This window comes from Pseudoliparis swirei, chromosome 2 (assembly GCF_029220125.1).
Source record: "Pseudoliparis swirei isolate HS2019 ecotype Mariana Trench chromosome 2, NWPU_hadal_v1, whole genome shotgun sequence".
Lineage (NCBI taxonomy): Eukaryota > Metazoa > Chordata > Actinopteri > Perciformes > Liparidae > Pseudoliparis > Pseudoliparis swirei.
Genome location: NC_079389.1, coordinates 12,150,864 through 12,176,580, shown reverse-complemented (window position 1 = coordinate 12,176,580; position 25,717 = coordinate 12,150,864). Strand labels below are relative to the sequence as shown.

The 25,717-nt window shown below is 40.6% G+C and overlaps 2 protein-coding genes across 2 annotated transcripts in view; one reads left to right on the top strand and one right to left on the bottom strand.

The window, feature by feature from the left end:
* The window catches only part of LOC130201986 (disco-interacting protein 2 homolog A-like), an 11,935-nt gene extending 11,416 nt beyond the window's left edge, over positions 1 to 519 (bottom strand). Inside the window, 1 exon segment of the mRNA XM_056427240.1 lies at positions 512 to 519. Within this exon segment, the coding sequence (XP_056283215.1) occupies positions 512 to 519 (8 nt within the window).
* LOC130202328 (sacsin-like) lies at positions 248 to 25,717 on the top strand. The gene is given in 11 exon segments (XM_056427792.1): positions 248 to 501; positions 5,253 to 5,292; positions 8,120 to 8,207; positions 9,815 to 9,926; positions 10,584 to 10,730; positions 10,843 to 11,450; positions 11,452 to 11,760; positions 11,762 to 12,273; positions 13,693 to 13,781; positions 13,887 to 14,406; positions 14,408 to 25,717. Coding segments are annotated over 10 exon segments (12,789 nt in total). The 5' UTR covers positions 248 to 501; positions 5,253 to 5,269; the 3' UTR covers positions 24,789 to 25,717.

Sequence of the window (25,717 nt, the reverse complement as noted above, 5' to 3'; positions counted from 1 at the left end):
CATGCCCCTGAGTTTTCCTGCAAGAAGCTGCCCGGTTCGCAGCGACGACCGGCTGCAGCCTGCAGCGTCATCTCGCGAGAGGAGGAGGAACTGTCTTCTCTGGGATATCACATGCACGCGACCTGAGCTTAACTGCGCATTTCCAACATCACGGTGTGCACAGATACAATAACCGACACATGACGATGCTATTGTCTTCAGTGTACTCTAGGTGTGTGTGCGTTGTTGTCTTTGGCAATGAGCTGTTTTCAGATACTTTCCCAAGACTTGATGACTAGTCTGTGTCGTAACTAAATAGTTTTGTTTCACTGAAAATACGAAGACACGTCTTACCCTTTGATGTGCTTCTTAAGTTTCGTTTCATACAAAGGACCTCGACTTCGTTGGAAAACGAAAGTAACATCCCATATAAAAAGCAGAAGTGATGTCGCAGCATTAGTTTATTTGGCGAAACGTGGCAACAGCGAAGAACTGATGCGAATCTTCATGAATATGACTGAGGTAACTTTACGTTTTCATGCCTTTAACCAATGTGTATGTATGTCTTATAGCTACGAGCTTTTATTATCAGCGTCAGAGTAAAACATAACTAGACTAAAATGACGTTGGAAAATGCACAAGTTACAACTATAGGCAAAATTAAGAAAGAACTTTTTTTTGTCAGAGAATGCTGCTGAAATAATAATAATAAGTTCAAATGCCATTGAAAGCTAAGTTATGTATTTATTTTGTATACATTCTATGATGTGAACTTTTGGTTGGTAAGATATTCACATATTCGGATTTCCATGATCATTAACTCGTGAGTCGTTAGCGAAACGGAACGGTGTTAAAACACAAATAGCTGTCACCGCAGTGACGTTTACAACAAGCTACAGCCTTAATTAACTTTAAATAACCTTAATTAATCTAATTTACCTTCATTGTACCAAACGGTCCGTTATCCGAGCTGGACGAGACGTGATTTTTAATAATTAGCCTATTAGGAATTATGGTGAACTTTATTTGAAAGAATATTCAATAAGTTCACTGTTATAAAATGACCAACATCATCAATAGGTTCTCCTATAGCTGCTATTTTAATTTATTGAAAATGTCTGAGCCACGCCTCAAGTTTTTATATGGCAAACAAATGGAAATACATATAAATGAGGAAACAGGAAATAATAAATGCACTTATCAAATTAATACCGGTAATAAATAGATCCTTTAAGCTACTCTTTTCCCATTTATCATACCTGCAAACTTGTCACCTTTCGGTGAAATTCACCGTTTTGAACTCAAAATAGGTCATCCACGTGAATCATGGAGATCCGAAGTTTTTTGGGGGGGGGGGGGGGGTCACCTGGCCCGCTGCGGTTGAGATTGCAGTGAGACGCGGAGAAAAGTGTGAAGTGATGCTTTAATATTACTTGTGATATCTATTGTGTAATAATTACATGGATGTTTCATGACTTATTAAATCAATTGTGTGAAAAGCTTGGTCTTGAAAAGTACACATTGTTAGTCTGTCTGTGTGTGTGATGACAGCAAATAAAACATCTTTGATGGGACGTGTCGCGTCTCGGCCAATCAGCGTTCAGATGTCGACATCGTTTGCAGAGCTACCAACTCTCACGGTTTCGCCGTGTGACACACGCTTTTGCATGTTTTCACACGCTCTCACGCCACACAACCAATTTCTCATGGCAAAAGAAATTCTGATTTTGGCCCGAGGCGCGTTGGTTAGAGCCCTGTCATACAGCAAAGGATAAACGCCCTGTTTTATAAATAATGCGCACCATGGCACCAGCGGTGATTGAGAAGTGGGTATACGCTATGCTGACTGAAAAATAAGTGGGTATACGCCGTATACCTGCGTATACCCTGGACTACACCACTGAGCGCATCTATAAACCTATTCGCTGCATAGACATCCTATTTACCCCAAAGAGTCCCGGAGTCAGCAACAGAAGAAGAGTTTCAAACAGACACAACGAGCAGAGACTACGGTGTGTTAATGCAGGGCTCGCAAGTGTCACGCATTGAGCGTGACAGTCATGCATTTCGTTCTTACGTCACGTACTCCCGCCACACATCGTATTTCTCACGCTGAAAAAACTCTCGGCTATTTAATGTTTTAATGTGCCGCAGCGCGCCAACATGAGCCGCGCTGCCCTCACCATGGAGGAATCAAGCGCTCCCCTGGAGTTCTGCTGCAAGGAGACACTTATCAGCCAATCAAAAAAAAGAAATGGGCTACACAATAGCCAATCAGAAAAAACCCTATCTGGGTAAGATTTAATCCAGCAACCAATGAAAATAAAGCATCCTGGATAAATATGTCACTCTTGCCTGTCTTCAAAACTTAAGAGCCCTGTTAATGATTCAATTAAGTACTCACTCTCTTAAACTTTAAATCTTGAAATAATTGGTTGTGTTTGTGCGTGTGATTTTGTGTGGTGATGTAAACTCAGCTGTCATAACAAGCAGCAGGAGAGCACCTTGTTAACCTCTTGGTATCCTGCATGCTCAAAACATCATAGCATTGTTTGTTAAGGCTGCCCACATAGCATTTATCACTTTATTTACAGGCCTAGGAAAAGGACCCTCTCAAAAAAATTCCAAACAGCACTTTGAACAAGTAAGATGTATTATAAAGAATTTAACATAAAGACAGGACATTTGTGCAATAGAATTAGGCATGTTTTTGTCAATGAGAGTAGAGTTATTAAAAAACATTTTAATTCTTTAAGGTAGCAAAGATGTCTCGTAAAAGACCTTTGCCAGGCCAGAATGCAGGGTACAACATGGGTACAACGCCACATTTATTCAAATTTCCTGATATTATAGCCACCAACGTGTGTGGCTGAGTGAGCGGCAACATTTTGGTCACCCCCGACAAAATCTCACTCCAAGGTTTTTTGAAAAGTTGGCAGCTCTGCGTTTGGGGGTTCAGGTTAGCTTGAATGTTAGCCCGCTACATCTGCTGCTGTCACGCTGCACGGTGTAGCGACGCTAACAAAGTACCCGTACGTTAAACACCATGTGATTTAGCATATTTTTAGTATCGATACTTCATTAAGAGAGCGATCAGAGCGCACGCGCTGCTTCCCCCCCGCCCCCCCTAACCCTAGCCCTTTTTTTTTTTTTGATTGGCTGATAAGTGGCTCCTCACAGCAGAACTCCAGGGGAGCGCTTGATTCCTCCACGGTGAGGGCAGCACGGCTCATGTTGGCGCGCTGCGGCACATTAAAACATTAAATAGCGAGAGTTTTTTTCAGCGTGAGAAATACGATGTGTGGCGGGAGTGCGTGACTTAAGACCGAAATGCGTGAGTCTCACGCTCAATGCGTGACACTTGAGAGCCCTGTTACTGTCATTTAAGTGTTGAAAAAGTTGGTAAAAAGTGAACCATACAGATGTTTTATTTATTACTATTATAGATAAATATACCAGTCTTGTATTTATGGTACCATATTGTTTTTATGGTATTGTATTGAATTCTGGTATCGGGTATCATGATATTTATGGCAGGTATGTAATATGTATAGAAGTTATAATATGAGTATCGTGACAAACAGGTAGAGACAGAACAGATTCAGGGAAAAGTCCATGAGGACTGTTCAGGCAAAAAAAAAGGAAGTTGGTTCATGAATGACTTTAACCATATTATATATAATGACAATGTATATTTGTTTTTACCAAGTAGTCCCGCTCACTAAATGCGGGACTACTTGTAGTTCCTAGAGTCTTAAAAAGTAGAATGGGAGCCAGAGCCTTTAGTTATCAAGCTCCTCTTTTATGGAACCAGCTTCCAATTTCAGTCCGGGAGGCAGACACAGTCACCTCGTTTAAGAGTAGACTTAAGACCTTCCTCTTTGACAGAGCTTATAGTTAGGGCTGAATCAGGTTTGCCCTGGTCCAGCCCCTTGATATGCTGCTATAGGCTTATAGCTGCCGGGGGACGTTTTAGGATGCACTGAGTACCTATCTCCTCTTTTTTCTCTCCTTAAGGATGAATTTTCATCTCTCAATCACACGTTACTAACTCTGCTTTCTCCCGAAGTCCTTTTGACTTTACGTCTCATGGGGTCATCGGACCCTATGAGACGGCATAGATCCTATCTGCCTGATGGATCGCCTGGGTCGTGGAATTCCTGCTCATGACTACGCCACTGTCCTGTTGAGACTCCGCCCTCCTCCTCCCCACCGCCATCTGCCTGATGGATCGTGGAGGTCTCCATCGTGGAATATGCCTACTATGAACTATTCATACACTCTGTCATATTCATTGAATGTATTTTAACTCTAAATCTGTCCTTCTGTACACATTACATCTATTGCATCTGTCCATCCTAGGAGAGGGATCCTCCTCTGTTGCTCTCCTCCAGGTTTCTTCCCTTTTTTTCCCCCTGAAGGGTTATTTGGGAGTTTTTCCTGGTCCGATGTGAGGTTTTGGGGCAGGGATGTCTATGTGTACAGATTGTAAAGCACTCCGAGACAAATTTGTAATTTGTGAAATTGGGCTATACAAATAAACTGAATTGAATTGAATTATAGGGCTGAGTCAGAGCGGAGGACCTTTTGTTCTTAAACTGTTTATTGTCATTATTTAGATTTGTGGTCAGAACAATAAAATGACTAGTTGTGGTTCTAAAAGCTTTGAGGCTTCAAACAACGTGGATGTGGTGTGGTAAAAAAAAAAAAAAAATCACCTGCACCCCCGCCCCCCCCCCCGTTGTCACCCTTTTCACCCCTCATGAGTTTGCAGGTATGATTTATTTTAGTTTGCTCTTGTTTCGAAAACAACTTGAACTTAAGTAGTTGGATTCATTGTTAGGGACTGAGGAGGCAGGATGGAGGATTCACAGGTTTAGTTTCAAGAAGTTGTGTTCTATTAAATCAAACACTTTACACAATTAGCAACCAGGTTCTGAGCCTATAGAAGAAGCCAGAATGCAACTCAGACCTAACAAAGGACAGCTGTGGTGGCGCAGATAGTCATCTATGAGTGTGGTGTATGACAGTCTTTTGCGTCTGAAACAAGCCATCATCTGTTTGCTGATTGTTGTGCAATGTGTAGCAATGACGTCATCATGTAAACCAAACCCAACAAAGGATACATTCATTATTAGGCTACATGTAAACTTTAAAAAACAAAATGGCATGCAGGAGTGTCACTGACTTTTCAATCGGCTGAGTGACATTAGGTGCAGCCATCACATGGAATGTTCTGCAATGTAATGCCATGTACTCTGACTCTCTCACAGCATGCACGCCTGAAAGGATGAGTTCTAAGACCAAGAAAAAGTGAGTTGCACCTCTGTTTTTATGTTTTATAGTGCAGTGAAGCAACATAATGCTGACACTGATTTGTTAGGAAACCATGTTCAATATATGCCATGGCATATATTGCTTTTTTGGGGAAGCTTTTTTTCTCAAATGTTTTATTATTATTATTTGTTTTACCTTTTTCACTGTTGTACTGTACAGAACATTATTATTGTATGGGGCGGATGAAAAAATTTAACTGCGGAGGGGAGTGGCGCAGGGATGCTCTGATGTCTCCGTAGCGGTTAGACATTCCATTATCAATCCCGCTTCATCCTCATTAGGGTCGCGGGGGCGCTGGAGCCGATCCTAGCTGACATAGGGCGAGGGCGCTTAGACATGAGATATAATAATTGGGTTTTGGAGGATCTAACGAGCACAAAGAGTTTATTATTTATTCACAGGTAACGTTAAATCAGTTTGACTGAGGGTTAAGATTCATAACTTAATATTTTAATTAAACTTTAACGTTGAACTATTAGTAGTGTCTTTTTACTTTTGACTGAATTCTTTGAAATTACATGTGTAATATAACTATATTTATATATTTATACAAATATATTTGTATGTATAACATGTATTATATATATACACAATAATATATAGTAGGGATGCACCGATCTGATCGGCGCAGATCCATATCGGCCCATATTGCCATTATTGGTTTTGATCGGCGTTCTCAAAACGGCCGATCAAACCGATCGATCAGATGACGTAACATCTGCGAGAACTATCAGACGTTTCAATCGCCGCGCACCGCAACGGAGTAAATGCGCCCAGCGAGGGCCGCAGAGTGAGAGGTCCACGAGGGGATCCTCACCACCGAGCGGCGTCCCCGTCCCCCGAGTTGAATCTCTGGGTCGACTCAGCCGACTCTCACATGTCTGCCCCTATAGACTGATGTTCACGGTAAACGCATTCGATCAGGAGCGCGCGAGGGTTTTGATAACGTTAGCGGAAGGATTTATGTGACAACATCCGGTTTTGTAAAGTTAGCGGAAAGAACCACGTGAAACAACATCCGTTTTTCAAAATAAGATGTCGACAAATCATACACGAGCATATACAGGACTGTCTCAGAAAATTAGAATATTGTGATGAAGTTCTTTATTTTCTGTAATGCAATTAAAAAAACAAAAATGTCATGCATTCTGGATTCATTACAAATCAACTGAAATATTGCAAGCCTTTTATTCTGATTTATTGCTGATTATGGCTTACAGCTTAAGAAAACTCAAATATCCTATCTCTAAATATTAGAATATCATGAAAAAGTATACTAGTAGGGTATTAAACAAATCACTTGAATTGTCTAATTAACTCGAAACACCTGCAAGGGTTTCCTGAGCCTTGACAAACACTCAGCTGTTAGAAATCTTTTTTTTTACTTGGTCTGAGGAAATATTAAAATTTGATGAGATAGGATTTTAGAGTTTTCTTAAGCTGTAAGCCATAATCAGCAATATTAAAAGAATAAAAGGCTTGCAATATTTCAGTTGATTTGTAATGAATCCAGAATGCATGACATTTTTGTTTTTTTAATTGCATTACAGAAAATAAAGAACTTTATCACAATATTCTAATTTTCTGAGACAGTCCTGTAAAAGAAAACAATGAACTGATTTAGTATCTTTATAGATCGTTTCTGAGATTTAGCTTGAATTATGCTAACATTAAAACATTTTTACTGTACCAAGGAAGAGTTTATAAAAATAAGTCAGACTTTTGTATGTTAAGAAAAGTCCTGTATATAGATTTCCCCAAGAGTTCCAGGAAATGAATGATGCAGATGTGTTCCATACATATCTGAAATCCCCTACAATAGCAATCAAACAATTTTAATGTATCAATTAGGACATTTTTCAAAGTAAAAGTCCTAAATGTTTAAAGAAATCTGTAATTTCTTTAATGTTTGAGTTGCTTTATATATGTATTTCCTCATAGTCCTAGGCAATAATGCTACACAATAAATAGAATGCTTCAATCGACACCGTGATCGGTGATCGGTATTATCGCATCGGCAGATACTGATTTCAGTGATCGGTATTATCGGTGATCGGCAGATACTGATTTCAGTGATCGGTGATCGGCACAAAAAACCTGATCGGTGCATCTCTAATATATAGATATATATTTATCAACACAATATATATCCATATATTTTATTTTTTACACAATATACTGTATATACAATTATATGTGTATAATTATTTTTATTTTTAATTGTGTTAAGGAATGTGCATAGGAATGTGACAGGAACTAATGTTACGGTAAAACTAAACAGTGGACCTAGGGACTCACTGTTAAGCTCATATTTATACTACTAATGGTAAGTGAGGGCAACTGATGTGCTGTATATTGATCTAGATATGAGAGATTGTTAGCATGACTGATAATACAAAATAACAGTACACGATAATTTTGTAACCACTAACAATCCCCTATTCAGGATATGGTTGTATTCTTGGAGCACTCACCTGTATGTATTATATACATTCATTAAATCCATAAATTAAGTCCATATCAGTCCTGTTATAAGTGAACATTAGGTATAGCAAGAGTATAGTTTTAATTCCTTGTCTATAAGAGTGGAAAGTCACTAGGATATACTTAACATTATGGCTCTGAATACATTTGTATTGATCAACAAGGAAATAAATAAAGCACTTAATAGCTAAACATACAAATCCATTATACATGCTTGTTGAACTTGACTCAAATCCCACTATTCCTTACTTAATTGTATTAGGAGGACTCCCTCTGTGTTGGTTTTAGTTTTAACTCTAGTTGTGTTACTCTTTAATAGAACGTCCTTTGGGGCAACAGCTCCGCCCTTCATTGACTACCTGCAAGATATTCTTCGTCGATATCCAGATGGTGGACAAATTTTGAAGGTTGGTACAATGCTCTGTCAAATATCTATATATAATAATTTATTTGTATAGCATTACATATTTTATCACTGATAGATAGCATTATTCTTTAGATCTAGCTCACACACATCGATTTTGGAAGTCTAATTTTTTTGTTATTGCCAAACCTGTTTATCCTGTTTCAATTTATTTAGAATCCTGAAAACAGGTGATTTGAATTGATTTATGAAATATGCAAACAAAGTATTCAAATTGCATTATTTGTCCTGCCAATCAAACAACAAATGATGTGTTTCACTCAATGAATGCATGTATGACATTAGTTTTTAATAGTATAAAACCAGAGAGGTCCCAGGGTCCACACAAGTGAGCTTTTGGCAACATCTTTACTCTTCCTTGTCTCTGTTCAACAATAAAATTAAACAAATGTTGACATAATGTCTCTATTCCCCACAATATAAATATAATTTGGGTTGATTGATCAGCGAAGCATCCTTTGTGATGGAGGTAAATGACGACATGTAACGCCACTAACAGTGGGAGCCTGTTTAAGACACGCTGGCTGCACAACAGAAATGAATCAATATTTGGGTCACACTGAGTAAACTGCCAATTTTTTAGATTCTTTTTTGATTCGCTTTGTGGCATAATGCCAGTTGGGTTTACAAGAAGGCAGCTTTGTGAAAGCTTACTCTTTGGTTCTTTTAACAGTGTGGTGGAATACATTGTTTTGAAAATAATGTTTTTTTTGTTCAGTGGATGTATAACATGACTTGCCATCAATGGAGGTAATTGAAAGAAAATGTTTAATATATTTTTCTACCCCATGATATTGGTAATTTGGTGGAAAACAGGCTCCTGTAAGTCTTTTTCAGAGCATATATTAGTATTTGTTGTCGTAGAAACGCATAGGTGTAAAAATATAATGACATTAATGAATCTATTCAAGTTTCCACGTAAGCCAAAACAGTGTGACCGTGCTCCAACACGCACAATACTAGGACCCCAAAACCGCAGCAGCTAAATGAAATTCAGCTATCATTTAGAATATCAGTAACATCTATTTTATTCTGACAGTTGGTGTCTTGGTCTAAAAATAATAAAGGCACTGGATAAACCTTTATCAATACATGATGCCATTGTATTGCTTCTTGTTTTCATTTGACTATTCACTGATACCAGTTCCATTAACCAGTGGGGGGTAAACGGAAGTATTGTACAATTATTCAATTCAACAACACTGCAAACTACACCCTAAAAAATACCAAAGGCAATGTCAACAAAACTGAACATGATAAACCACATAAGAGCCATTAAATGTGATTTTTCTTTAGATTTAGCCTTGGTGGGTGTAATAAATCAACTGGTAAAATGTTCCATTTATAGTCCCATCAATTTCTCACTTTTAAAGTCGCACTCCGCACGCCCACAAAGGTCTAATTAGGAAACATACTTCCAGTGAAAACACCTGTGTAGTTTGACTAAGGTTGGGATGGAGCTCTAACTACTCTTGTGTTGCCCAGATTTGGATCTTGGCACAGTGGCAGTTGTGCAGAGGAACGTGGCAATCCTTAAGTGTTAGATTTGATCCTCATGGTTATTTTTTGTATGTTTTTATCTGGCAACAGGAGCTGATTCAAAATGCAGACAATGCTAAAGCCACAGAAGTGGTCTTCATCCATGATGAGAGAAGCTATGGAACTGAGAGCCTTTGGACCAATGAATTGGGAGAATACCAAGGTATGCAGCATCTTCAGAGGAAAGCCATGCTCTAAGGAGGTTATCGACAACAGTCGTGATGTATTTTTTAACAAAAATGTAATTAAGAAAATTGATAAAAGGAGCAATATAAAAGCAAATATTGTGAGCCAGTAATCAAATGTCAACTATGGAGTTTGTATGTGATTGTTGTTCTTTGGGTTTCCTCCCATAGTCCAGGTTGTTTTGCCAAATATAAAAAACATGTTTAAATAATTTTTTTCGTCAATAAGTGTAGTTTTCTGGCGACCTAACACAAACATGGTTCTCATTTTCACTTGATGAGATGGCATTAGGGTCTAATATGATTAATCATTTATATCCAGCCGATGTAAGAAAGTCTTTTCTACATTTCTCTACATTTACATGACTGTGGTCACCATGTTATGATATTAAAATTGGAATGGTATCGCAATGATGTACTGACCCTTCATTTGTTTATAAATTCATTGCTGCAGTGTCTGTGAATGGCATCAGTTGACAGAAAGTAAACATGGACCTGAGCTGTTGCCCAGAAATTAATATCCATTGAAACGGTCTACAGAGAGACTGGAGAGAATTAGTGAACACACAAATGCATTAAATTATTGCACCAGCACTTTGCTTCCGAGCAATTCCTTTGTTTTTGTTTTTGCAAAGGTCCTGCTCTCTACGCCTACAACAATGCAGCGTTCACTGAGGATGACTGGAATGGAATTCAACGGGTTGGGCGGAGTGTCAAGCGCAATGACCCAAACAAAGTTGGGAGGTTTGGAATCGGCTTCAACTCTGTTTACCACATAACAGGTGAAACTATGTACAGATACACTGTGTACCAAATAGTCTTAGTTTCAGTGTTCTTCTTTAGAAAACATCCATCGGAAATTAATGTGGCAATATCTGTTTTACATAATTACAGATGTGCCAAGTATATTCAGTTCAGAGCACCTGGCCATGATGGACCCACAAGAGCAAACATTTGGAGAAAGGAACCCAGGGTTTCGGTGGTCTCTGGATGATGCAGAACACCAAGAGGCTCTAACTACAATGCATGACCAGTTCCAGCCTTTTCGAGATATAGTTTCACTTGTCGGCGCACAAGAATGGTCAAAAGTCATCATGGAGGATCAGCACTTTGACGGGACAATTTTCAGGTTCCCCTTGCGCAATAAGGCATCGAATATTTCCGATAATCTATATGACTCTAACAAGGTGGTTGAGCTTTTTGATAGCTTCATTGCGGATGCCGAGTTGAGCCTTCTGTTCCTGAAAAATGTGACCTCTGTGTCCTTGAAACATATCGATGTACATGGCCTTGTTACCACCAGACTTGAAGTGAACTCACTCCCCACAGATGTGATTCTGGAGACTGAAGATGAGTCAATCGTTGAGGGTTCAACAAGGTTCAAATGGATAATACTGAACTCGGAGGACCGAAAAGAAACAAAGTGGCTTGTTACAACATGTACCATGAAGGAAGGCAATGTAGAACATCTTGATTCACTTGCAAAAAAGTTGAGCTTTTTCCCCTCAAGTTGACTTGGCATTCCCTTGTGGTGAGAAGAGAGACTGTAGTGAGAGTAGACTGAGCTGCTTTCTTCCTCTCCCAAACAATGACTCCAACAAGACCGGACTCCCAGTTTATGTCAATGCGTGCTTTGGCCTCACCGACAACAGAAGACAAATCAAGTGGCAAGAGGAAGACCAGAAACATGACCAGCATGCTGTGTGGAATGAATTGCTGATGAAGGAGGTGCTCCCACAAGCCTACCTCATGATCATTCAAGATGCCATCAAACTTGCTAAAGAATCTAATCTGCCCGTCTCTTCCGTTATGCGATCTGTGGCCAGATATCGCCCAGATAAAGCACAAAGATAAATGGCATGCCGTTGCCCTGGATGTTTTTCATCACTTATTCAAACAGAATGTAGCTGTCCTTTCTCTTGCCAAAGATGAAAAAGAGTTCATCACGCCATCAGAAGCTGTGTTCCCCTGTAATGGTCCAACAAGCCCTGATATATTGGCCGCCATTAAAAGGACTTTGGTTTCATGTGGAGAGAATCTTGTCACTTTACCAGGTAGTGTTGCTAGATCTATAAAGGAGGCCTATCCACACTCCAACACCCTAACATATGTGACTCCAACTTTCCTACGGGACATTCTCCGAAGGATTAGTGTGCACATCATTTCTAAAGACGACAAACTCTGTCTTTTGGAATACGTCTTGAGTGATGGAAAATACAGAGAACTCGAGGATCTTCAGCTACTTCCACTCAACGATGGATCTTTCAGATCTTTCTCAAACCGAGAGGAGGACACTGCTTTAATTGACAGCAATGAATTTCCAAGGTATGTTTTTAATTTCTTATTCACTTGACAGTAGATATCAAATGGGTTAAGAGAAATGAATAATAATTAACTGTTCTTTTTAAAGCAATTATATCACAAGCTACTAAAGCTATCACATACTAAGCGAGGATCAGTAGTACTGATTGGCTAACACTTGCTTCTGTATATTATTTGCCATTTACTATTTCTGTTTGGATTGTAAAATAATACATCTTGTTTTGGTCACTAAAAGTACACCAATACTATGCAGTGTTTCCCTAGGTTTACAGCTTTTTGGGGGGGGGGGGGGTGTTAAAGACGCTTAAAGACGCTCGACAATTAAATGCAGTATAAGAATTAATTAACACATTTTATAATTAAACCAGTTTGCTCCATCAGACAAACAAATAATACAAGTTTTCAATAACTTTTGTAGAATACAAATACAGTTCTGTCTGCAAAAAAGAACTAATATTTGGCAAAAAAATAGTTTATTGTGACTGCAGTTAATCTGTTTTTCACTGAATATCCTTTCAAGATAATAACAATAAGGTTCAACCTGTGAAAAACTAAGTCAAAATAAGTTTAAATATTTGGCAATAAAGAAATTTTACTGAGTTTTACGCTGCAAATCTTTTCAAAACAACAATAACGTGCAAAACTAAACAAGTGCAAATATGTGAGTCATCATGTGTTATCATTATTATATGCTGCAATGAGCTTTCCACTACACCTCTTTTTAAAACGGGGTTGCAGACTTGATAAGGCCACTCTCAATAAAGCTCAATGTAGAACTTTTGTTTTGAAGGGCAACAGCAGAAACACCAAACTCACGGAGGTCAGGCCTGGCAAGTCGCTAAGAATCTCTGCCGTCGCGCATGTGCAGCGTAATCTGTTAACGGCGTCACGTAAACATTTACACGAAAGCACAGCTCTTTATTAATGACTTAGTTTTGTCCGTAATGTTCTCAATAAAGGTCTTGAAATAAAAAAATCTGCATTTCTCTTTGCACCCCACCTCGTTTCTGCTCCTGAACCCCGACGCAGGAGAGCAACTCTGAGACTCCTTGTTTTGCGTCATCACCAACTTGGGAACGCAGATATATCGGTTTGCTTGTCACGTGACATATTAGACACTCTGCGGGCTGATGGAAGTGTGCTCACCATTTGTGCGCGCATGTGTCTGTGCGCATGGGGGCGGAGCTCCACGGCGCGCGCAATACCGAGAGCCGAGGAGAAACGTTAACGCGACCACATAGTGACAGAAATGACATGCCGTTTTGTAGATACGATCAATAACATATGGACGTTTAGTTTAATAAAAGAACAAGGTGGAGAACCGGGCCGCCACCCTGTTATAATGGTAGGGGGAAAACTGCGATATGTCAATGTTCTCGTCTTTGGTTACACGCACAATGAACAAACGTATTCTCTGTGCAGAGTCTTGCTACCCTGCTGCAAGGACCTCTTCATCCCAGATGATCTCAATCCAGCCTGCAGTGCGCACCTGAAAGAACTGGCCAAAAAAGGTAGGAATTTAATTTGATAGAAAAGTGATTTTAAAGTTATTTACATCTGTTGCTGCATGTTTTCACACGATACAAACATTTATGTACAGATTTTTTATGTTTCAGATTTCTTCAAGGTCATCAACATTAAAGCAGGCCATGTTGCCGAATATACAAGGAGGTATTTGCCACAGGACTGGAAGCAGATGAGGACGGGGCTCGTTACCTGGGACACCAGCAACAGCCAACATCCACCTCTAGACTGGCTCCAAGAATTCTGGAAATTTCTCAACACTCACTTCAAAGAGTTAAGTAGTTTCACTGGAATTCCATTAATACCAGTCAGCCCCCTGTCGGTCAGTCAGCCTGTATCATTAGCAAGACTAGGGCAGAACACAACCCTCATTTTTCAGGAAAGCAATCAGGGGAACTTGCCGGAACAAATCGCTCAGTTGGTGAACAAAGTCGGTGGCAAAGTAGTGAAGGGAAACGATTGGCTCACACACAAAGACCTCAACTTGTATGTGCTGTTCCCATCTCCAAGAAATGTCATGAAAGTCTTGGTGAATTTAGATTCTCAGGATCTCATCAGAGAATTCGAGACTGCCCCTTTCAAAACACGAGAAAAACTGAAAGATTATCTCTTGTCTGGATTCTCTCTCAACCAATGAGAAAGATTTACTCTCAGAGTTGCCACTGTTTCAGACCATGAAAGGTTCCTATGTTGCAGCTCAATCAAAACAGGCTGTGCGTCTCATTTCTGGTCTAACAATACCAGCAGAGTTCCCGATGCCCGATTTTGTTGTACAGTGTGCAACTGAGGCTGATGACAGACTGTTAAAGCTGCTCAAAGTTAATATCATGGACACCGCTGAAGCAACCAATCTCCTCATTGATTGTATTGAGAGGGGGGCCTGCGGAAAAGAAGACACTGAGAAAATCATGACTTGGATTTTACAGCATGGTGATCGCCTTTTCTCTCAAAATCAGACCTTGAAACGCAAATGTAAGGACTTGAGCTTCATTGAAGTGAATGGAAAGCTGAGAAAGACCTCAAGCTTTTTTGATCCAAGAATTGAAAAGTTTAAAGTTATTTTTGAGTCTGATTTCTTCCCTCCACATTTATACACTAGCACATCGCAGATGCTTCAAAGCCTAACGGATCTCGGATTGCTATCTAAAGAAGTAGATGTGTCACCTGACCACTTGCTTCAAGCCGCCACACTGATTGACAGACTTCATGCCGCTTCTCAAACTGAAGCTCTCAATCGAGCTCAGGTGCTCTTGACGATGTTGGATACCAATGATCTACTCTCAATGTTTTCTCATGAGCAGCTTCATCGCCTCAAGATGCTAAAATGGATCCCATGTCCTAAACTTGGTCATAAAGAAACCCACAACAATGACACATCTCCGAAAAGTTGTTTCTTTTGCCCGGATGAAATAAGACATTCTGTGTTCGAGGACATTGTTGGACATGTGATGCCTCTCGTGGGAAAGTTCAGTGACAGAGTGAGCATCCAACTTGGTCTCAAACGCCTGCCCCCACCTGAAAAAGTGATGAATAATCTTTCAGTCTTGATATCAGAAGTGCAGAAAATGGCTGATCCTGACACAAATGTGGATTTCAAACGGGAGTTGCACAGCATCTACACACACATGCAAGACAACATTTCTGAATTTTCAACAATGATAAACAAGGACACACCCTGGCTGTGGAGCAACAACCAGTTTGTATCACTTAAGGATCTGGTTCTAGACTACCCATCCAATCTTGATCTAAGCTCTTACATTGGGAAGGTGCCAAATGAATTTCGGCCCTACAAGATTCTGCTCCAGGAGTTTGGCCTGAGAATGTTGCTTTCAGATGAAGACATTATTGGTATTCTTACTTCTATCCAGCAAAGCATTGAAAAAAGGCAACAGCCAATTGCAAAATCCTCTGAGGTAAAAGTGTCAATAGAAATTCTTAACTGGCTGTGGAGAGAGAAGAAGACAGTTCAGGATGACATCCCAGTGCCAGTCCTCATAGAGGGTGAGGGCCATACCCTAAAACCACTGTCAACCGCAGTCTTCTGTGATGTCAGCAAAAATGGGTTGAAAGAGCTTAAGTACAGCCAGGATGACATTTATGTTGTACATGAGGAAATCCCAAAAGCAGCTGCTGAATGGTTTAAGATCAGATTTCTCAGTACCCACATCCGTGATGAACCGATAACAATAAGGATAAAAAACATTCTTAAAGAGTATGATGAAGAAAGTGACATCTTCAAAGAGCTCATTCAAAATGCAGAGGATGCTGGAGCAGACACCTGCAAATTCATGGTGGATTTCAGAGTACACAAATATAGTCCTGAAAGTCTCATTGACCCTGACATGACTCTTTGTCAAGGGCCTTGCCTTTGGGCATTTAATAATAAGCAGTTCACAGCTGAGGATTGGACAAATATTGTCAGAGTTGGTTCTGCCTCAAAGGAAAACAAGGTGGAGAAAATTGGAAAGTTTGGACTTGGATTCAATACTGTGTATCACGTGACAGATGTTCCCTCTATCCTCAGTGGCAACAGTCTTCTCATACTTGATCCAAATGTGACACACCTCAAGAAGCACATAAAACTAAATACAAATCCTGGAATCAAGCTGGATCTCTCTCAGAAAAGACTTTTTCATTGTTTTCCTGGTCAGTTTGGACCATATGAACGCATTTTTGATTGTAACTTCAGCAAACAAAGTCCCCTTAAGCCCTATCCGGGCACTCTGATCAGACTACCTTTCCGAACTGAAGAAGAGGCTTTAAAATCAGAAATAAGTTCAAAGGTGTATCACAAACACAATATCATCACTTTTCAACAGCACCTTACTGACAATTCAAAAACACACCTCCTGTTTTTGAAGAACATCAATACATTATCGCTACAACGGATCTCAGACAATGTTTCAACTCCTCCAAGAGATGATGAAATAGAAACTATCCTCACTGTCTCCAAAACCCCAGTGATTACAATGATTCCTGATGAAACCAATATGTCAAAGCAACGTAACGCTGAGAAATCCTTGATTAAACTTGATGGAAACTGCAAAGAGCTCATTGACTGCGGCACAGTAAACATTGTCCAAATAACCAGTCAGCAATCTGGTGTAACTGAAGTCCAGTCCTGGCTCCTGTACAACTGCTTTGGGACAGGTCAGTCTTTGCAAATGGCCCTTCAAGAAAACAAGCAAGCCAGGTTCTCTTTGCCCATTGGGGGGATTGCTGTGCCTTTGCAAAGTGATCCAAAAACTGGGAAACTGGCCTCATTACAAACAGATCTCGTTGGACAGGCATTTTGCTTCCTTCCTCTTTCCATTCACACAGGCCTTCCAGTCAATGTAAATGGAACATTTGCTGTGACAAGTAACCGAAAAGGTCTGTGGGAGAGTGGGGTGAAAAAAGACTGGAACAAAGCCCTTCTTCAGGATCCAGTAGTGACGGCATATGTTACTGCACTTTCAGCGCTCAAGAAAATGTCTGAAAACAAGCAACTAGAACCTTACTGCTATCACACATTTTGGCCCGACAGAGAGAAAGTGAGTGAAACTTTCAAGCCTTTGGTTGATGCATTGTACTCCACCATTGCTCAGCACTCCATTGGCCCAGAGCTATTTAGTGATGGAGAACATTGGTGCTCAATTAACAGTGCCATATTTCTACATGAGAACATTGAAGACGATAAGGACATAAGTGCACTTGCAATGCAGGTATGCAAGAAACATCTAAAAGCACCCAACCATGTTATTTCTCTTCCAATGTGGTTGCGAAATGGCTTCAAACAGTCCGGCCTCCAGACAGTTTTACAGGAGAGAACCTGGAACTGGGAGACATTTTACCAAGAAGTAGTGTTTAACAACCTTGGTGCCATGGATCCTAAGAGTAGAGATACTCTTGTGCTGCATGCTATTGACCTGAATAACACAGACATTGACAAACTACTGGTCTGCTATCCATGCATCCCCACAAAAAGTGGACAGCTCCAGCATATCAGGAAACTTGTGAATCCGTCAGGGAAAGTGGCCTGTCTTTTTGAAACGGAAGAGGGACGCCTGCTTGGTGGTACCAAACATGACTTTTGCGCCCCAAAAAGGATTCAACGCTTGCTGGAACTTGGAATGGTAAGTGATGATCTTCCACTAGAAGACATCACACAGAAAGCAGGCACAATCCCCAAAAGCTGGAGCACAGATAAAAAGAAGGCATATGGGCATTTGAATTGCCTTCTTGACCTTATGAAGAGTCACATGAATGACAAAGTCTCCCCCCACTGGGGAACACTGAGGATGATGGAATTCCTCCCAGCATTTCCCCCCGGTGACACTAAAATGAAAGGAAATGTAACATTTCAAAAACCCTCAGCTATTTTTATTGACACATGCTTCTCACTAGTTAACATGACACACCATGTGCTTGATCATACCAATCTGAAAATACACCATGCTGATCCAGTCCTGCAAATGTTGGGAGTTCGTGACAGCCCAGGGCCCGAGGAAGTGCTTCAGCAGCTGCAAGAAGCATGTGAGCAATCTGAATCCATTGACACATCCATGCTTCACAAAATAGCATTTCAATGCTATAAATTCCTGGATAAATTTCTCAGAGATTCTGGGGATTCCACTTTCATTTCACAAAGGGCAAATTCATTCCCATCCATACTTGTTGGCAATACATTTGTAAATGTGAATTGTGTCGCTGAAAATGGGCAATTTGAAGCAAAACCCTATCTCTCCATTCTTCCAACTGCCTTCAGTGATTTCAGCAAGCTCTGGGAAAGTGTAGGTGTTGAAAAAAGTTTTACAACCAGTCAGTTTCAACATGTGCTCCAAGAACTGCACTCTCAACATGGCAACAAGACTCTGCCAAAGAGTGATCTCATAATTTGCATCAGAATTCTCAAAGATGGGATATTGGAGGCAAAAGAAAAAACCACTATTGACTATCTCATACCCAACGAACATGGTGTTTTGCAACCTGCGAGTGAGATATTTTACAATGACAGCCCGTGGATGCCAGTCGCTTCAGGTGTGACATTATGCCACGAGCATATCCCCCGAGTTATGGCATGCCACTTTGGAATCAAAACTACCAGACATCATACCCACCAAAACTGCGAAGTTGAGAATATTTCACCATTTGCTTTTCAGTTTGCACAGAAGGAACAACTTACTGTTCGAATTAAAAATATAATCTCAGCCTACCCAGCAAAGAAGGATATACTTAAAGAGCTTATTCAAAATGCTGACGATGCAGAGGCAACAGAAATTCACTTTGTTTGGGACAAACGACAGCATGGCAAAGAAAAAACATTTGGGAAGAAATGGAACCAGCTGCAGGGTCCAGCACTGTGTGTGTTCAACAACAAAGTATTTTCTGATACTGACCTTGATGGCATTCAACAGCTGGGAGAAGGAGGAAAGCAAAACTCTCCAGGGAAGATAGGAAAATACGGAGTAGGATTCAACTCTGTTTACCATCTGACTGACTGCCCCTCAATCCTCACTGGAGATGATCTACTTTGCATTTCTGATCCCAATCAAAAATACATTGAAAGTTATTCGGACAAACCACCAGCTGGCACTGGCTATAGACTATCTGACGCCTTCAAGAACATGTTCATCGATGTCTACAAATCTTTTCTTCCAGAGCTATTTTCACTCAAAGAAGGCACCATGTTCAGACTACCTCTAAGGATGGGTACCATGGCAAACGACTCTGAAATATCCCAGAAGGGAGTAACTGACCAGGATATGGAAGAACTATGCTCTGCACTCTCTGAAGATCCTGAAGGACTAATTCTGTTTCTGAAAAACATCCGCAAAATACAAGTCCATGAAATCAATGAACATTCAGGGAAACTTGAAACCATCTTTTTGGTTGAAAAAAGTGTACCAGAGAAATACAGAGAACGAAAAGATGCCTTTGTAAAACTTGAACAAAATGCACTGCAATCTGACAAAGCAACAACAGCAGAAAAGGCTATTTATGAAACCTTGATTTCAACTTCCGATAAAAAAACAACTTCATGGATCATTGCGGAACAGTTTGGCTCATTTAAAAACAATGGTGACACAGAGCTAACACTATCGGACAAACTTCCCCAAGTAGCCATAGCGGCACGTGTGAGCTCAACGATCTGCAAGAGTTCGAATCCAGCACCATCCAGCCTGATGGATTTTAGTGGACAAGCCTTTTGTTCACTTCCTTTGCCAGGGGAAACTGGACTGCCAGTGCATGTCAATGCAAACTTTGAAGTAGATTCTGCCAGGAGAGGCTTTTGGAAAGAAGATGGGCAAAGTCATAAATCAAAGTGGAATGAATCTTTGAAACAGAATGTCATTGCTCCATTGTATGCAGATCTCCTTCATTACATCAGACCGGAAAAAGTCCTTGATCAAGATATGGAGTCATGCTACGTATGTTTTTGGCCAACTGTGTCCCAATATGTTGCCCAAGATTGGCATGAAATGATACATGAGGTATACAGGTCAATCAAAGAAAGAGGCCTGGATGTGATTCCAGTGATGAGAAGTTCCACACGAATAATTGCAGGCAGACAATTGTTACAGGACACTTTTGACTGGTGTAACGTCAGAGAAACTGAAACAACTAAGGCACCTTACCTGATACACCCGGCATCAAATGAGATCCAACCCCTTTTGGAAGATCTTGGAATGACATTGGTTCCATTTACCATGCAAAAAGTTTGGAAAGGTTTCAGATCCGCTGACATTAAATTGAAAGATGTGAATCCTTCAACTGTCCAGACTTTCCTGAGAGCAAAACCGCTCAATGACCCAACCCAAACAGACGAGCAATTACCGTTGCCCATAACTGCCACTCTAATCAGAGATGAAGAAAGATTTTCAAAGCTCTTGAGTTTCTGCTTCAAGGATTTAAAATGTGAGGTCACCAAGGACAACTCCAGTTTACTCAATGGGCTTCCACTTCTTCTCACAAAAGATAAAGTGTTGAGAGTGTTTAACTCCAAATCTCCCAAGATGATATCAAGATATGATGATGTGTTCGTTGGCTACGAGGCCCAATTTGCAGATTATGAGACCAACATGCCTCACATGATCGCTCTAAAAAGTTGCAGCCTTGTCAACAGTGTGACGGTTCCTTGGGCAGCCGAATGTCTGAAGCCCTTAATTCGGCAGCTTCTCCAGACGTGTGAAGTTGATCAACACAGTGGTCTTCACGTCCCAAATAACAATACATTGAAGTGGTTAGAATCAATTTGGCAGTTCTTAATAAGTGAAATTAAACCTGCAACATCTAGCGGTGTTGGTCAAAAACTGACATTAAGTGATGTAAGGAAACTCTTCAATGACTGCTGCATTTTACCTGTTTTGTGCCCAAGGTTCAGCAACAAGCTTTTCCTGCAAACAATGAAAGAAATGCCAAGTGTGATTCAGTCTGCCTCAGAAACAAACACATCAGGCATCCTATTTAAACTTGGTTTTATGAAGCTTGACTGTGTATTCTTCACAAAGATACACGTGGACCGAAATTATATTTCACTTCTATCCTCAGAACTTCTGGTTGTGAATGAATCAAGCTCTGTGTTGGACCAGGTCGTCAAAATTAAACACTCAGAGTTTTCCAAGCTTTCTGAGAAGGAGATGATTGAGCTACAATCTTTCCTGCAGTCTGGAGGATCCAAGTCCAAAGACAAGCAAGAGTATGAGAGAAAACTCAAATCATTGCCCTTATTTAAAACAATCCATGGTGACAGAGTGAGGATTGATGGGCCTGGAGAGGTATTTCTCCTCGACAGCAGGTATTCAAGTGCATTTCCAGATTTGTTCATGCTGTCTGGAAGCAAGAGCATTTTTCTCCAAATTAATCTAGAGAACATAATTCTGTCAAACACATTGGGCATCAAAACTTTGACTGATTTGGAATATTTCATGAAGTTCCTTCTGCCCATTGTACACACACTCACAGAGGAGCAGATGCTTCACTGCCTCCAACTGTTGCTGTCACCACATTTTGGTTACTCTGAGCATAAGGACACAATCATCCCCTTGATGAAGACGGTGAGATTGATTCGCAATTCTCAAGGCAGATTGGAGACGGCATCATACTACTTTGATGAGAGTGTCGAGCTATACAAGATAATGTTGCCCCAAGAGAAATTTGTGCCGAAGACATTTTGGAATGAGATGGGTGACGAACATCTACAACACAGAGCCAAAGACTTACTCAGAGACCTTGGAATGAACCATGTTGTGTCAAAAGATGATATCGTAAAGTTTGCACAACAGGTAGAATCAGAAGCAAAAGACAACGGCCAGCTTAAAGAGTTGAAAAATAAATCCTCACTGGTATTCAAAGCAGCCTTGAAGAGTGTCGACAAACCCAAAGAGAAAAGGTTGCTGGAGCGCATCGCTGACATCAAGTTCATTTTCCCTGTGGAAATTAAAAAAGAACTGTGCCACTATCACCAACCATTTGCTTCTGAGAGAACTGTTGGACTAAGAGGGTCTTTGATTGATGGCGACCCTAAGCATCCAGAATTGATTTGGTCTTCAATGGCAATTGTACATCTGCCGGTTTATAAGTCACAGGAGCTCCTGAAAGGTCTGAAAAATGCAGGGGCGTTTGAACAACCGCCCTCACACTGTGTAACCACCAACATGAGCAACATCGGTCACTCGCTATGTGAAACTAACCAGTTGATCCGAACCCGCGCTCAAGTGTTTCGAAGTGCGTATGCTTACCTGCAAGCAAACACGTTTGAAAGACAACCAATGGCTGGGCTGCCAGTAGTGTTAGTTGAAAACGACAGAGGACTTGTGAGCACTGATTATGCTTTTTTTTCACTCCCTCATGACCGCGAGTTCAGACCGTATTTGTTTAACATTTCTCCGCGGGATGTCATGTTCGCAGACTTCTTCAGGAAAAATGGAGTGAAGGAAACGCCTTCTGCAGCTCAGTATTGTAAAGTTCTGGCAGCAGTTGATGCTGACTCCTGTGATATGAAACAACTAAACCCAAACCAACAGAAAACTGTGAAACGTGCTGTTCAGCAGTTTTTCACGTTAATCGAAGCTGAAGGAAACAAGTCCCTTGATGATGTGAAGACTTTGTATCTTCCTGCAGTAGATGGTAAATTATACCCATCATGCAAACTCTACTACAATGACACAGTGTTTGAGGTCAAAAGGTTAGAAAAAGCACTGGAGAACAAGTTCCTGTTGCTCGAGAATATCAGTGAATGTCATTTGGGCAAGGACAAATATCGGCATCATCGATTGCTGCAATTGCTGCCTCAGAATCTCAAGCCTAACTTGTTGTCTCAGTCCACAGAGGAGAAAGTCGTGGAGTCACACATGCAGCTTTGTGAGCTTGGAAGCGACTGTGAATTTAGTGGATGGTTTGACAAATATCTGTCCTCACCAGCCTTTAGACATGGACTCATTTGCCTGATCAGAGATCAGTCGCAGGGGGAACTAACACAAGAAGATGCTATTGACATGTACAAGAAGATTTTTGGCAGCATTGAGATCATTTGCTGCAAAGGTCTCAAAACAATCCTTTGGGTGAATAAACAACCACTGAACAAAACTGCCACTGAAACCGATGTTTTTGTCAAACAAGGGCAACAAAGTTGCCTCTTTTACTTGAAACACAACAATGCCATGGAGCTCAATGTTATAAGTGATATCAATATGACATTGACAAAAGGGATTAACGGTCTTTTAGGTAACAGAATGCAAACAATCCATGTCCTCGTCCTCTCACAACTTCTCATGTGTGACAGTCTTCCAGAGGTTCTGAAATGTCTGGCTGAAAATGGGATCCATGACAGTGCTGAAAGTGAAAGTGTCCTCACTCCACCAGCCCCTGGATCAGAAATTCCCAAGGATTGGCATGATTCCTTAGACATGAACATTCTCAATAACTTTGAAGAGGGGGAATATGTTGGCTACAACACGAACAACGGGTACATTTATGCAGTTGTTGTTGAAGTACTGCCTGGTCACTCTGGACTCTATTCACAAAGGTACAAAATAGAAGTTGGAGAAGAGGAGCCGATAGAAGTCAGCTGTCTTGACCTGTATCAGTTCAAACGACCAAAGAAGCCAAAACGAGGAGGGAGGACTTGCACATCTGCTGAAGCTCCTGGCATGGAGCTGGTGCCACTAGCAGGAGCGCTGCCCCATTCTTCCCAACCATCGGCTACAAGTTCCTCATCTGCAAGATCCTCACCGGCGACTATTGACGAAGCCAAAAGAGAAATTGACAAATGTTTGACAGATATCTGGATGCTTCCTGAGGAGGAGAAGCATAAAGCCATCAGAAGACTGTACCTTAGATGGCATCCTGACAAAAACCCAGACTGCCGACTTCTCGCCGCTGAGGTATTCAAGTACTTAAAGAATCAAATTAATGAACTCAGCAAAGGCAAAGGCACAACGTCAGGCTCGTCAGGCTCGTCGCATTCAAGCAGAAACGCACATTTCTATAACAACTTCTATGATGATTGGAATCAGGAGGCCCGGAATCACAGACACGGTCGAGAGAGATTCTCCAGAGCCAACAATTCCTACAACTTTTGGGACCACAATGAAAATGTCCTGAGTTCAAACAAAAAGGAGGCCGAGCGCTGGTGTCGACAAGCTCGCTGTGATCTCAACGCAGCTCACCAAGACGTGGGGGGGGCGAGCACAGAGTGGTGTCTGTTCAAAATCCACCAAGCCGTGGAAAAGTCTCTCACAGCTGCACAGTTTAAAAGAGATGGCCAACGTGCCACCGGCAGCTCCATTGCAGAGCTCGCTGAGCAGGTTTCCCGCTACAACCTCCAGCTGAGAGTTCTGCCTGACATCGTCGAGACTCTGAGGAGTCTGGGAGTGGATGCCAAAAAGACTCAGTATCCACACTTTCATAAATCTCCCCACATTCCAAATGATCAGTTCAAATCCGAGAATGAAATGGTTGCGCTGAACAAAGCATCGGAGCTTCTCCGCCGAGTGGAGGCGTATGTGAATTAGCTGTTCGAGACAAACGGATGTCATGGTCCCATGAAGATGTCCAAGTGCTGTGAGCCATATTGAGACATTACTAGAAACAAAGTAATGGTGTCACAGACATGCTTATGTTGTCAACATTCTGAAATGAAAGATGTTTTTTTTGTGAGTCTTTACTGGAGACCAGTTTTTTTGTTATGAAAATGAAAATATGATTTTGATTATTTGTGCAATGTTTATGCATTTAAAACAACTCAGGACCAATTTACTAACTGTAGTACCAATATAATCACTTTATGACCTTATTTAAGTGGGGCAATTTCTTTTTTTGCTATGTTATTTGTATTACTCACTTAGAATGAATGTATTTCCTGGACAAAACGGATGTCATGGTCCCATGAAGATGTCCAAGTGCTGCGAGCCATATTGAGACATTACTAGAAACAAAGTAATGGTGTCACAGACATGCTTATGTTGTCAACATTCTGAAATGAAAGATGTTTTTTTTGTGAGTCTTTACTGGAGACCAGTTTTTTTGTTATGAAATGAAAATATGATTTTTATTATTTGTGCAATGTTTATGCATTTAAAACAACTCAGGACCAATTTACTAACTGTAGTACCAATATAATCACTTTATGACCTTATTTAAGTGGGGCAATTTCTTTTTTTGCTATGTTATTTGTATTACTCACTTAGAATGAATGTATTTCCTGGACAAAAATGTCATGATACTGAAAATGTGAAAATATTTTTGCAATTTTGTCTTCTATAACTACTTATTGAGAATAAATATAATCAATGTACATCTTTTTTTTCAAAGAAATGATTTAATTACATCCACTAAAGACCAATACATTCTCTGTATGACCTTATTGGTTTAAAAACATCAAAGGACTGACACTAGCACATCCAGTGCATGTCATCTTTATCAATAAATACGTTCAGTGGAA